Raw genomic sequence first — 14,576 nt, forward strand, 5'->3', positions numbered from 1 at the left:
CATTTTAACTCTCACTTTCTGTCTATGTACACACCCACACACACACTTTAAATTTAAAATTTTCTTCTTTAAATTTCTTTTTTTTTTTCATTTTTCTTTAAATTTCTCTTTCCATACCCTTAGTTCATACTCTTTGTTTCCTACTCACTTGTCTTATATATTTGTCTGTATGTGAGTATTTATGCTCCTCTGCTCCTTTGCATTCTCTTCCCTTTCTTCTCTCTTTCTCCTTTTATCTCTGCAAATGTTGGTTTTGGCCAGTCCAGTGCTGCAGTGTTGGCATGCGCGCCTGTGCCGAGAGCAGATCTGGCTGCCTGCTGACAAGGCAGTGGTGTGAGTGTTGCGTTTCACAGTGTCTGCCTTCCCAGGGGCAAACCTGGGATTTTAGAATAAAGAGCAAGAGATGATCAGAGCAGAGTCTTAGATGTCTTTTAGCTGTGTTGTATTTACTTTTATATTTCTTTTAAATTCCTGGAGCCATTTATGGTGTTCAAGCACTTTTGAAAAGTACATCATTTTAGCCACACAGCTAGTAGTAAGGATACTTAGAGCAAGTGTTTTTCCTGTTTTATGGATAAAGAATCTGAGGCACAGAGGATTTAGGTGACTTTTCCATGAGTATATCCAGGAAGTGATGGGACTAGGACCAGAGGAAACCCAGGTTTTTAGACTCTTAGTCTGTTATATGATTTTTGCCTTATGGGAGAGGTCTTTGGGAACTGACACCTGCCCTCTGGGCTGCACTGAGTGCTTTGTGTAACTTTTTGTATTGTTCTTCAGGTCATATATCAACAAGAGGGGGAGGCAGGGAAGTCTGTGCCTGTCCTAGGCAGGCAAAAGGAGACCTAAGTTTTAACCATTTATTTTTTATTCATTCATTTAGTCGTTCAACATAAACATTAATTCCTACTAAATTCTAGATGCATTACAAAGAATGGGGGATACGAAGATTAATAAGACTCTGTTACCACCTTCAACTAGGTCCATTCATTGTCTAATAAGGGAGGCAAGTGAGGAAATAATATAGTCCAATAACATGTTACAAGTACCATAACAGACATTTTTCCAGGCTCAGTGGAGGCATCAAAACATAGCTGTCTCCACCTGGATGAAGGGGGTAGGATCAAGAGAGATTCCAGAGTGCAGCTACAGAGATATGTAAGTGACCAAGCCAGCATTCCAGGCAAAGGAAACAACGTGGGAAGCCTAGAAGCATGAAAAGCAAGGAGTTTGACGTGGGTAGGATACAGGATTGCATGTAAGAAAAGACTGTGAGATGACAAAGGAAAAAATAAATAGGGGAAAGGAGTTTGATGTGGGTAGGATACAGGACTGCATGTAAGAAAAAATAGTGAGATGACAGAGGAAAAATAAATAAGGACCAGATCATGAGGGGCCTTGACATCCATGTCAATGAATTTGCACTTCATTCTGTGGATAGTGGGGAGTGTCAAGCATGAGGAGTTTCCCTTACTAGAAAGATGTCAGAAGATAAGAGGATTGATGAGAACTGGGTTAAGGTTGAAGGCAGAGAGAGAGATTAAGAGATTGTTTCAATAGTCCTGGTGAAAGATCAGATCTGAAAGAAGGAAGTAGCAGCAGTAGGGATGATGAGGAAGGGGACATATCTGAGAGATGTGAAGGATGTAAAATTGGTAGGACTTAGTCATTATGTAGATCTGTGTGTTTGGGGAAGGAGCTGGGTACATATGGTTGAAGGAGCGGGAAACAAAGAACAAATCTGGATCTTTTCTCCCCTCTGTGGAATGAGTTGGAAAACATGAAAGCAGTAAAAGCCAATGGTGGAAGCATAAAGCAGCACAGGGATGAGACTACGTGAGAAGATACTCAGCCCAGGTAGATGAGAGTGAGAACAAAAGGGATTCTCCAGTCTAAGGGCAACCCTTCTAGATGGGCATTGGATCCCCATCCCCTTTACTGCTTGCTTAAGGACATTGCTCCTGAATTTGCCTGCTTTCATCCTGCACCAACAGCTTTTCTCACCACAGTGAGTCTAGTCACCCTACGACATTATTACAGTATTGTTGATTGCATTCCCTATGCTGTACTCTTCATCTCTGTGACTTATTTATTTTATAGCTGGAAGGTTGTACCTCTTAATCCCTTTCAGCTATTTTGCCCATCCCCCCACCTCCCTCCCTTTTGGCAATGATTAGTTTGTTTTCTGTGTTTAAGGATTTGTTTGTTTGTTTAGATTCCATATAGAAGTGTAGTCATGTGGTTTTTGTCTTTTTCTATCTTATTTCATTTAGTATAATATCTTATAGTTCATCCCTGCTGTCATAAATGGCAAGATCTCATTCTTTTTTATGGTTTAGTAATACTCCACTGTGTATTGGTATATGTGTGTGTACATCTTCATTATCCAGTCATCTGTTGGTAAACACTTAGGTTGCTTTTGTATCTTGGCTATTGTGAGTAATGCTGCAATAAACATAGAAGTGCATACTTCTTTTTGAATTATTGCTCTCATTTTCTTTGGGTAAATACCCAGTAGTGGTATTACTACATCAGATGGCATTTCTATTTATTTTATTTTATTTTATTTTATTTGAGAGAGAGAGAGAGAAAGAGAGTGCACTAGCGGGGAAGGGGGGCAGAGAGAGAGAAAGAGAAGCCCAAGCAGGCTCCACACTGAATGCAGAGCCTGATGCAGGGCTTGATCCTATGACCCTGGGGTTATTACCCAAGCCAAAATCAAGAATCAGGCACTCAACCAACTGAACTACCCATGCGCCCTTCTATTTTTATTTATTTATTTTTATTTATTTATTTTTAATGTTTTATTTATTTTTGAGACAGAGACAGAGCATGAACGGGGGAGGGTCAGAGAGAGAGGGAGACACAGAATCTGAAGCAGGCTCCAGGCTCTGAGCTGTCAGCACGGAGCCCAATGCGGGGCTTGAACTCACGGACCGTGAGATCATGACCTGAGCCGAAGTCGGACGCTTAACGACTGAGCCACCCAGGCGCCCCTATTTTTGATCTCTTGAGGAACCTTGATACTGTTCTCCACAGTAGTTGTACCAATATACATTCCAACCAAAAGTATACAAGGGTTCCCTTTTTTCCATATGCTCGCCAGTGCTTGTTATTTCTTGTCTTTGTGATACTAGCCACTTTGGGGGGGCAAAGACTGATGGAAGCTGATTCTATTCTTGGGATTACAGAACTAGCTCCATTTGTAGGGAGTGCTCAGAGGAGATTCTCAGAAGAGTGCCAGAGCCCCTAGTAAAGAGAATGAGATCCAAACATCAAGACCACGGAGATCCAAGACCAAGACCATCGAGACCAACAACTGCTCTATGGGGAAGTGGAGGAGAGGCACAGGGATGGAAGGTCCAGGGCAGTGGTTTTGCACTAGGATAGGGCAGGCCAATTATACACAAGGCTGGCCTTTCCCACCTGCATCATTTTACTGTTGCATTGTAGCAAACCACCCGAAAACGTAGTGGTTTAGAACAGTTTATTCTCACGTTTCTGTGCATTTACTGGGCAGTCCCTCCACTGGTTTCCTCTGGAGTCACTCATGTAGCCAAGTTCACTTGGATCCAAGATGACCTCACTCACGTGTTAGACTCACGTGTCAGGCTCACACTGAGGCGGGCTGTCGGCTGCAGGGGCCTCAGTTGCGCTCCTCTTGTCCTCTAAAAGACTAGACTGGCTTCCTTAGATGACACTCTCAGGGTAGCATTCTAGGTATACAAAAGGGGGCTTCTGCAAGGCCTCTTGAGGCCTCAGGTTTGGAACTTCACTTAATTTCTACTCCATTCTTTTGGTCAAAGCATATCACAAGATCAACCTAGATTTAAGGGGCAGAAAAATAGAATCCACCTTTTGATAGCATGAGCTGCAAAAGATTTACAGCCATTTTTAATTTACTTCCCTCCCCTTTCACCCCAGATGTTTAGAATCTAAGAACAAAGGTAAGCTCTTTGAAAAAGTTTGCCAAGCAATTGTTCTGAGTGCTGAGCCCCTCATTAATATTAGTTATTATCAGGCTAAGATTGACTGCTATGTGTTAGCCACTGAGCTCAACACTTGACAAATATTGTCTCTATTCCTTACAATAATCCCCAGAGATGTGTGCTTTTTTAACTTCCATTTTACAGATCAAGATACTAAGGTTTAAAGAGTTGAAGTTATTTGCTGAAAGTCATGTAACTTGGTAGTGGCTATGCTGAAATGTGAACCCTAAGGCTTTCTAATGTTCTTACCCTCTGTTGAGAACAACTGGCCTAGCATAACCATTAAGTGAAAAACTTAATACCAACGATAATTACAGTCATAGTGAGTTACAGTGTACGATATCAGCTCACATCCATAGTCTCATTTGCCCATTATGACAACCCAGTGACGTAGTTGGATCGGTTTTGAGGGATTGAAACTGGAAGCTCAGAGTGAGCGGCTTTGCCCAAGGTCACATTCCTAAAAAGGTAGAATTAGAAACAGGGAGAGTTAAGTGAGAATGGCATGAAGGCAAGGGCTTATCTATATTGTTTACCAATTTATTCCTAGAACCCTGGAGTGAGTGATGAACCTGGAGATGCCTGGGCTCCAGGCCCCTTTTTTCATCCCAAGCTGATACAGCACTTGGGGCCTGGCCTGTGTGGGAGGCTGTGCAAGGAATACCTGTAGCTCTGGCCACAGCTCAGCAATGATACAGAGACCAGGACCTTTAAAGGCAAGGGTCAGTCTCTTCTCTATTTGATGATTCATGCGAGGAGGGAAACTAAACTTTAGTTACAGCAGGGTAGGCATTTAGGCATTGAGAGAATTTCTTGCTTTGTGGAGATTTCTCCATGCTGGAACTACTACGGGAAGTTAGGGAGCCATTTGTTGTGAAATCATGCTGGAATCAGACCAGAGATCCTTACCCTATTTCTTTCCCACCTGTGGGAACTGTGCCACACACATCTACTCCCCATAAGTACAGTGGCTTCATGGCCTGATGACTTCTCATCTTGGGAGTTTGAGGAGACACATCTCTAAGGGAGCATACCAAAATGTCTGGAGCAATGAGGCATAATCAAAAGGCTTCCTAAGAGATTCTGAGTCTCATTAGATGCCTGTCATCTCCCACTAGATTTTAAACTTCATAAGGACATGAATTTTTGTCTCTTTTGTTTATTCTTTTTTTTTTTTAACGTTTTATTTATTTTTGAGACAGGGAGAGACAGAGCATGAACAGAGGAGGGTCAGAGAGAGGGAGACACAGAATCTGAAACAGGCTCCAGGCTCTGAGCTGTCAGCACAGAGCCCGACGCGGTGCTCGAACTCACGCACCGCGAGATCATGACCTGAGCCGAAGTCGGCCGCTTAACTGACTGAGCCACCCAGGCGCCCCTTTTGTTTATTCTTATATCTAGCACCTAGAGCAGAGCCTGGTCCATAGTAGATGCTCACTAAGTATTTGTTGAATGAAAAAACACAAATTAAAGTTGTTTTCTATTCAAGGCATCTTCTCCCACCTCCAATTGAGAATAGCTGAAACAGAATCCTTTGTGTAGTCCAGACTTTACTGGCTTACAGGGCTGGACTGATGGCCTTCTGTATCCATGGTTCTGTGAAATAAATGAGGGACTTCAGGCCTCCCTCGATTGTGAGTAGGTTGGGATCTCCCCAGGCTCAAGCTTGGCACATTGCCCTGCTGCTGCCTACTCTAGGGAGCGCTGAGGCTTATTCTTTTCACACATCCTTACTGAGCAGAGTCTCTTTGGTCATTGGCTTGGCTGGGCACTGAATTTCTCTCATCTGTGCCCATGTACACGTGGGATGGCTCTTGTTTGACTTGCCCTTTTAAAAACAACTTAAGCATGTTGAGGTTTCCTGTTGATCGGGGGCAGCCAGAGGCTATGACCCAACAGGGAATTGTCGGCCAATCCCTGACTCACCCAAGCTACGGTTTTCTGTGTGTGAGCAAGCAGTGACAGCAGGCTGGCTTGAGGGCAGCTGGCTGCCTTCCTGTGGATGGCATGGGACTCTGGAGCCTGTGAGGCTACTGCCCGGCTTTAAGGCCCATGGTGTTAGGGTCAGGTAGGCCTTTGTAGCATGTGGCGTTGGCAAAAACCCTGCTGTCTTTGAACTAAAATTGTTTGAGAAGAAGGCTGGAAGTTGACAGTGAACTGAAAAGATAGTCCTCTCATGGTTCTTGTCAATAAGCTCACCTTTACCTTTTTGTTTCTTTATTTGTCCTTCATTCCCTGAGCACCTTACAGATACTGAGGATGTGTCCTTCCACCTGGAAGAAATCGTGGTCTAGTAGGGGAGAGGTCTAGAGGTCTTGAGGGGGAAGAGGTCCCTGATCCTTATAAATGCACTGTTTGAGACAGGGCTGTGCCCAGTGCTGTGAGGGTTCCTGCCGAGTTATGTCCTGGAGCCTAGGCAGTTGACAAAGATGGCAGAGGCCACTGCTTCGTCTTCAGAGGGGGCCACATCATATACTGTAAATTCCTGTCCTGGCTTCCCTCCTCACTAGCTGAGGGGCCTTGGATGAGATATTTAGCCTTTCTGGGCTTCAGTGTTTTTCATTTGTAAAATGAAGATAATAATAAACAATAATTATTATATAGAGTTTTTGTGAAGACTAAATGAGTTAACAGTATGTATTATTTAGAACTATTCCTCATATCTGATAAGATCTATGTGTGGATTTAGAGCTAGAAGTGGCCAGTGCTTGTTTGAAGGGATGCCACCGCTGGAAGGTAGAGCTGCCTGAGGAGCTGGCCTCCTTTCTCCATGGGCGTCCTCACTGACAGGGCCAAGAGGACTCTTTCTTGAGGGACCCTTCTGATCCTTTTGAGACCTTCGGAGATCTGAATTCTGGTCAGGACTCAAGCTGAGCTGCATATGTTGTGGTGGTAACAGAAGTCTCAGGGGAGACAGGGCTTTGTTAAAGAGACAGATCAAAGCGCTTGGGTGTATATTTGGGGCAGTGCAGGAAGTAGTGTGCTGGAGATGCTTTCTAGCAGCTCCTGAGAACTGATCACTAGCATTTCTTCCCAATGTCACATTCAGTGAGGTCATGTTGGTAGCTTAAAATCAGCCACAATAGGAATATTTATACCATGGAAGTTGGCAAACATTACAGATCTGTGCTTTGTCTTTCAGAGGGCCGGTTGCTAAATATTTTGCAGACACCACGGGCCTTACTGTGCTCTAGTTGGCAGATGTAGATTCTGGGGATCCTCTCACCTGACACAGAGCTGGCTTCTGCTCCAGATGGTACTCAGGGTCTCTGGGCTTGAACTGGGCAGAGACACCCATTGAGTTTGGCCTGCTGTGGATAAGGAGCTGTTCCTTTCCTTGAGGATGGCTTTGGGGGTATATTACTTGAATAGAGTACTTTGAGCTTGAACGTCCTGTAGGAAAGAGTTACTTAGCCCTCTACAAATGTAACACCATACCTCTGGTTGTCGGGCCACTCACTGCCATTTTCTCTTCTTTTCCTTTTGTTTTTGTTTTTGTTGGTTTTAGGTCTCAGTCAGTCTCTCCACCTCCAGTTCTCTCCCCACCAAGGAGTCCCATCTACCCATTCAGTGATAGTGAAACGTCAGCCTGCAGGTACCCAAGCCGCTCCAGCTCCCGGCTGCTCCTCAAGGACTGGCACCCCCGTGATCTTTCACCCCCAAATCCTCAAGCTCACTCCCCAGACACTTCACCACCCATCTGTCCTCTCAAGGCCACCAACTTCAGTTATTTGGACAGAAGCCCTGCAGTGTGCAAGAGAGAGGACCAGAAGGAGAATGTCCAAGGGGCAGCCCAGGATGTAGAGGGAGTAGCTGCTTGCCTCCCCCTCGCCCAGAGCACCCCATCCCTGGGGCCGGGAACCGGCTCACGGAGCTCCTTTCTGAACCGCACTGGCAACCGTGCCCATAGCCTGGGCATCCGGGAGAAGATCTCAGCATGGGAGGGTCGCCGAGAGGCTTCGCCCAGGATGAGCATGTGTGGGGAGAAGCGGGAGGGCTCTGGGGGCGAGTGGGCGGTCAGTGAAGGCTGTCCCAGCGTGGCGCCATCCCCCTGCAGCTCAGAAAAAACCTTCGATTTCAAGGGCCTCCGGAGGATGAGCAGGACCTTCTCAGAGTGTTCCTACCCTGAGACCGAGGAGGAGGGAGAGGCGCTCCCTGTCCGGGACTCTTTCTACCGGCTAGAGAGACGGGCAGGCCGGAGTGAGCCCAGTGCCTTCCTCAGGGGGCATGGCAGTAGGAAAGAGAGCTCAGCAGTGCTGAGTCGGATCCAGAAAATTGAACAGGCCCTGAAGGAGCAGCCAGGCCGGGGACTCCCCCAGCTCCCCAGCAGCTGCTACAGTGTAGACCGAGGGAAAAGGAAGACTGGGACCTTGGGAATCTTGGAGGAACTGACAGGGAGCACGAGTGTGAGCACTGGCAACCGGGCAGGAAGAGTGGCTGGAGTTGGGGGGGAGGCAGGCCCACCCCTGGAGAGAGAAGGCAGTGGCTCCACTAAGCCAGGGACCCCGGGAAATAGCCTGAGCTCCCAGCTGCTGCCATCAAAGAGCTCCCTTGATCCCGCTGTGAACCCTGTTCCCAAACCCAAGCGCACCTTTGAATATGAGGCTGACAAGAATCCCAAGAGTAAGCCAAGCAATGGTCTACCTCCTTCGCCCACACCTGCTGCTCCACCCCCCCTGCCCTCCACCCCAGCCCCACCAGTCACCCGGAGACCCAAGAAGGACATGCGTGGTCACCGCAAGTCCCAGAGCAGGTAACGAATGTTCCTCCAGTGTCTTCACAGCCGGGTACTGTGGCTTTCTTTTCGATGGAAGATGTGAAAGCAGACTGTAGTTGTGGGTCACAGTCAGAAGTACTTCATGGATCCTGAAGCAGTAATTGTCAGGTGGTGACATCAATTAGGTGAAAAAGAAATTGTTCTGCTCTTGCAGGATAAGAATACATAAACGTGAGTGGGAGGATGAAAATGCTTCTTCCAAATGCTGTCTACTGAAGGTGTGGGCTGGATTTGGCCTTGGGGGGAGAGTTGGGCTACGTCTTGAGCCCTGTTGGAACTGCCTTGGTCCTTGTGGGAAAGGTAGGACCACCTTACTTTTAGATAGAATGGGCAGTCCTTTGGGGAACGTAGGATCTTAGTCTCATGACTACCTGAAATGCCAGCATTAGAAACTTATTTCCTTGAGGGAATCACTATCTGAATACTGCATGTTGCCATTAACATAGTAGCATCAATACATTTAAGATGATTTTCTCTCTCCTGAGGGCTGCCTGGCCATTTAGGGATCCTGGGCCTTTAGGAAGAGGAGATCCTTGGATCGTGAAAGGGGAGACTGATGGAAAATGTGTCAAAGAATATTTTACTGTTTTTTTTGGCCATGTTCAAGAATGGCCTGTCCTGACACTGTCATTAGGTTCCTGCTCAGTCTCAGCATTCTTGACCCTGGACTACCTGGGCTGTCTCCACAATTATAAGTGACTGACTGGGCACTGGAGCTGCTAGGGTTGTGAAAGTTGACAGACACCTTATTCTCTGAATTGGGGTAGGCGGGAGCCCGCCTCCTTAGAAAGGCCTGTCTGCTTCTCCCTCACTGCCTTTCTCTTCTAACCCAAAGTCAGATGGCATTTGGGCTTATTTTGCTTCTCGGGGTTCTTCAGTTGGGTCTAATACTTCAGGCTACACCCAGCATATCATTCAGGGACACCATCATATAGATAACTGCTCAGCCATGAGAGGAAGACATCAGAAAGTTTCAGGTGCATGGGCCAGAAGAGCCCTGGGCTAAGGGAATCCTATGTTTTGGCTTACCCCAACATGCTTACTGGCTCTCAAGACTTTAACAGCCTGCCAGGAGTGTTTGCTTTGTTCTGATTTATCCATTTCTATAAATACCCATCTAGAGCCTGCCATGCACTAAACCTTGTAGTGGATAAGGGGACACAGGGTCAAATAAGATACGGTTCTTCTATTCTTCCATTCTTGATGTGGTACAGGAGGTAGATCACAGATAAATCCTAGATGCTCTATGTGACACGATCCATGTCAGTGTAGGATGCTACAGAGACCCAGAGGAAGAGGCAGCTAAGTTAGACAGGGGAGTGCGGGAAGCCTCCTTATAGAGGGAGTTGTTGAGCTAAATTTAGAAGAACAAAAAAGCAGTTAGCTAGGTGGAAAAGGGGATGTGGGAGAGTATATCAGCCCAAAGGTTTAACACATACTCCTGTACATGTTACATTTATATATAATATATACACACACATATACCATATATGGTGGAGTCACTTCACATAATAATTAACATAGCAAATTAAAAAATCTGTGCTCTTGGAAAAAAAGAGAGACCATTCAAAAAGTATAAGTTCTTTTATTTGCCTATTCACACAGTGGCATATTCCCTGGAGGAGCATGAGATGGTAAGTTTGTTTCGGTTGTGTCAGGCATGATTCTTATATTTAACAATTTTTTATTTAAAAAATACCAACCAAGTATTTCTTTTGGTATTCAACCCCCCCCCCAAAAAAAGAAAGAAATCTGTTAAAAATAAATCTGTGGAGAAACTGACTATATTAGTCTTAATTAAAGACAGTGTGTATTGGTCTTCAATGTGGTATCTTCCTGAGGGATTTTCAAGGGTAATTTGGCTGAACATGATTTGTATATCTGTATATTTGAGAACTATCTGCAAAAGATGTTGACCTCACAGTATATATGTTAATGAAAGCTTGATCTCAGACCACCAGTATCTGTGAGCCAACATTCAGGAACCACTGCACTTAATCATTGGATATTTAACTGGGTCAGAAGTCTAGGTCAGAGACAGACTTGGGAGCCATCATAGTAGGAATGGTAGATATAGCAATGGCCATCAGTATTTGGCTCCCAGAGAGCACAGAGTGAGAGAAAGAATCCTGAAGACAGAACTCTGAGAGACTCTGGCATTTAAAAGGCAAGTGGAAAAGGTATATCCCTCACATGAACCTGAAAACTAATTGCCAAAGAAGCTGTTGACTGTGTCATGGAGGTGAAGGGAGGAGGGTGCCGGTGTAGAGTGTTCAGCTGTGTCAAGTGCTACAGAATAGCTAGGCAAGCTGAGAACAGAATGTGGCTTTTAGGACATTTTTAGTCCTTGACTTGCACCCCAAGACTCTGAAAAGTTGTTCATTAAACAAGAGAGAAAGGCTGAAATATCTAATGGTAACCAAAAGAAGAGGGAGGTGTTAATGGATGGGAGGAGGTCTTCAGTCAGTATCTTTCCTTTCTCTCTCCCCCCCCCCCCCCCCAGGAGTCTGCTGGGACCTGCCTTGGAGAGGGAGAGGACGCAGCTAGGGTCAAGTCTTAGATAACGGAGGAGAGGAGTAGAGAGTACTGTGGGCTCAAGCTATCTGAGGAGCTAACAAGCCGTGGTTTTGAAATTCTGTAGTAGAGGAGATGGCTATTTGCAGTATGGAAAGGAGCAGCTGACTAGCTCAAGGGAAGCTGGGTCTTGGAAGTAGCTTCTGGCTGCAAATTGCCCTCCTTGTTCCACCTCAGAAGTGGTATGATTTGTTTGGAGGTCTCAGCCCTTCCTCTTCTAACGATGCACCTATCACCACCTGATTCCCTGACCCCCAAACAGCCCTGGGCATCACCCATCCACTGTTGAGCCCTTACTACTTGTTCAGAGCAGGAGCGCTTGCTAGGATGCAGGCATAATGGAGGCTCTAGAGGCTGAACAGGCACTCCATTCTGTGGTACTGGCAGATACTTCGTAAGGATGATAGGCTCCGGGGCTTGGAGGCCCAGGTTAAAAGCTCAGACCCTGGAGTCAGACAGCCTCGGTGAGTCTGGCCACTTGTCACTTCATCTCCCTGAGCCTCCATCTCCTCATTCATAAAATGGCACAATAGCTAGTAGCAGCATTGTGAAGATTAATGAGGTCCATGTGCAAGGTGTTTGACATAGCATCTGACACATCGCACCCTTTTTAGCTGTGGGATTTGTTACTGGTATGATTAGCAGGCACCGAGGCTGGGGTCTCTCAGACCATTTATCTCCTCATTTGAATGGTAAGTTTGGATCCACCTTGATACATTGCTTGGTAGCTGGTTTGTGAGGAGGACCTCTGGTCTTTGCTGTTGCCCATGGCCATTCCCCCAATGAGGTGGTTGGAATCTAGTTCTGCTGAAATGACCCATGCTCTTGTTATCCACAGAAAATCCTTTGAGTTTGAGGATGCATCCAGTCTCCAGTCCCTGTACCCCTCTTCTCCCACTGAGAATGGTACTGAGAGCCAACCCAAGTTTGGATCCAAAAGCACTTTAGAAGAAAATGCCTATGAAGATATTGTGGGTAAGCTGTGGTAGAGGTGGCGGGCTGGCTTATCTCTGGGGGCTGCAGAACAGGAACAGGAGGGACACTCCCAGGTTCCACTTCATTCACTGGGGGCAGACATGGCCCAGCTTCTGGAACTTCTCAAGAAAATGGGCATCAGGGGAAGCATCTTGGAAAAGACTGAGCAGCTAAGAGATTAAAGCATGACCTTGAATGAACTGAAACTGAAAGGGCTTCTGGGACCACAGTAAGGGGAAAACCATATCATTCCTTTTATTTTCAGAAGGCTTCCTTAGCTGTGTGTCCTTCCTTAGCTGTGTAGTCTTAGGCAAATCACGTTTCTGAGGCCTGTTTCCTCTTATAAAGTGATGATGATGATACGTTAATAACAACAACAACAACAATAATAATAATAATAATAATAATACCTCAAAGGATTATTGTTAGGATTCAATGAGATAAAATTTATATCAGAGTACCTAGCACAGTGCCTGGTCCTTAATATGTATCTCTTCTACTTTCTCTTAAAGTAAATGGTGTCAAGAAAGCATCTGGGATTTTATTCTGCTTGCATACTAACAAGTTTAGCCTTCCCTGGCTTCACAGATGCTGGCCGAAGACACAAGACTCTTGGATCACAGTCAAAGGACTTTATTACTCATGGCACAGCAGGCAGCACATGGGTCCCCTTGCTCCCAGGTCCCATGAGGCAGTGTGGAGGAGGTCCAGGTTGAAACTGCACTTACATGTGGGTCTGTGTGCCAGGAGGAACTTCAGGCTGAAGGAACCCCAGTCTTTCCAGGGGGTGGCTAGCAAACATGCCCAACCTTTGCCCCACAAGGAGGTCTTATTTTTATTATTCTGGCCAGGAAACAAACCTGCCTCTGCCCTGGAGGAAGATATCTCTACCTTCTGAGGTTGTTTGCTATACATCTTTGAAAAGACAGTCTGGATGGGTCCTTCCCCTTGCTCAAAAGTCAGAAATGTAAAATACCATGGAGAATTGTCCTTCAGCAACTGGGAGGACTTGGTGTTGGCAAACTTGTGTTCCAGGGTCAACAAAAAACCGGTAGTCTAGGCTGCGTTGGGTTTATTTGGGGCTTTCATTTGAATCCTGGTCTCATTCTCTTTTGTGGGGCTTCAGTTTTGTTGGAGTAAAGTATGTGTGAGTGTCACTCAAGAGAAGCAGTGTGCTTGTGCACTTGACCCCTCCTCTCTCATCTCTGGCTCTGTCTCATCTCTGTGTTAGGCCTTGAGGCTGGAGACCCTTGAAAGTTCTTAGTTAACATATTAGAGAGAAAAACGGCCCTAATGGAGAACCCTCCAGATTCTCCTAAGACTAGAGAATCTTAGGAAGAGGGGGTCGTCTATTCCCTCATTTGATCTTTGCCACCAGTTTCATAGTTTTCTCCTGATAACTTGCTGGGCCAGCATTTCTGGGGAAATAGCAGCAGTGCTTGGATCCACATAGGCACTGCTTCCCCAGGAGCAGAATATATAGTATATAGCCATCCAAAATTAGGTCATAACAGGAATACTGTGGGATTGAGGTCCCTAGAATAGCAAAAGGGTTTAGAGAGGGAGGCCTTTTCTCTTAACCCTGGGAAAAAGCATTGTACATATAGTCACCCAGAGTTGAGGTCAAGACCTGTGGGGATCAGCTCCATATCCCCATCTTCCTCCCCACTCCAGTTTCAGGATACATTTCTGTTTCCTCTAGCTTAGAAGAAGCCAGAATGTGTTATTGCTGCCCAGGGCCCTCCAGAGCACCCAGTGTGGCTGCTGCAGTGGGCCAAGGAGGCTATGGTTCTTAACCCCCCTCCCCCAGTAGACCAGGCACTGCCCACACTGTGATCCTCTTCTCTGAGAAGGCTTTGCAGCCCTTCTGTGCTGTCCTGTCATTTCAGGCGGGGAAATGTTTTGTATCAGCTGAACTGAAATAAGAGAAAGGGATGCTTCAACCATCTCTCCCTGTGCAGAGTTCCATGATCCAAGGCTCTGTCTGGGCTTGTTTGGGGACCATATCTGGTGGTACAGGGGGAGATGAGAATCTGAGGGGCACCGTCCTAGGAAACAGAACTGTTCTCTGGGCCTGCTTAGGTCAGGTTAGGGAGAAGAGGGAGAGAGAGGCAAGTGTGTCTGGGTCTCTGTCTCTTCACTTAGTAGAGGGGACTTACTGCCACTTTGGGATGTTGTATGAGGAGGCAAAGAAATATAGGAGCAGCTTGGATGCTTCTTGAATGTGTGAGTTAGAGCTGGGGGTAAGGGCTGGTATGGGA

At 46.1% G+C, this 14,576-nt stretch overlaps 1 protein-coding gene across 8 annotated transcripts in view; it reads left to right on the forward strand.

Moving 5' to 3' along the window:
- Positions 1–14,576, forward strand: part of DENND2B (DENN domain containing 2B) — a 178,129-nt gene that overhangs the window by 136,271 nt on the left and 27,282 nt on the right. For 7 of the 8 annotated variants that reach the window (XM_040456940.1, XM_040456938.1, XM_040456934.1 and 4 more), the window contains 2 exons: positions 7,498–8,742; positions 12,179–12,315. In XM_040456940.1, coding sequence (XP_040312874.1) covers positions 7,498–8,742; positions 12,179–12,315 — 1,382 coding nt within the window. The remainder of the gene's footprint in view (positions 1–7,497; positions 8,743–12,178; positions 12,316–14,576) is intronic. The other variant, XM_040456941.1, reaches the window with a different exon arrangement.

The sequence above is a fragment of the Herpailurus yagouaroundi genome, unplaced genomic scaffold (genome assembly GCF_014898765.1).
Source record: "Herpailurus yagouaroundi ecotype Mexico unplaced genomic scaffold, PumYag 218, whole genome shotgun sequence".
Lineage (NCBI taxonomy): Eukaryota > Metazoa > Chordata > Mammalia > Carnivora > Felidae > Herpailurus > Herpailurus yagouaroundi.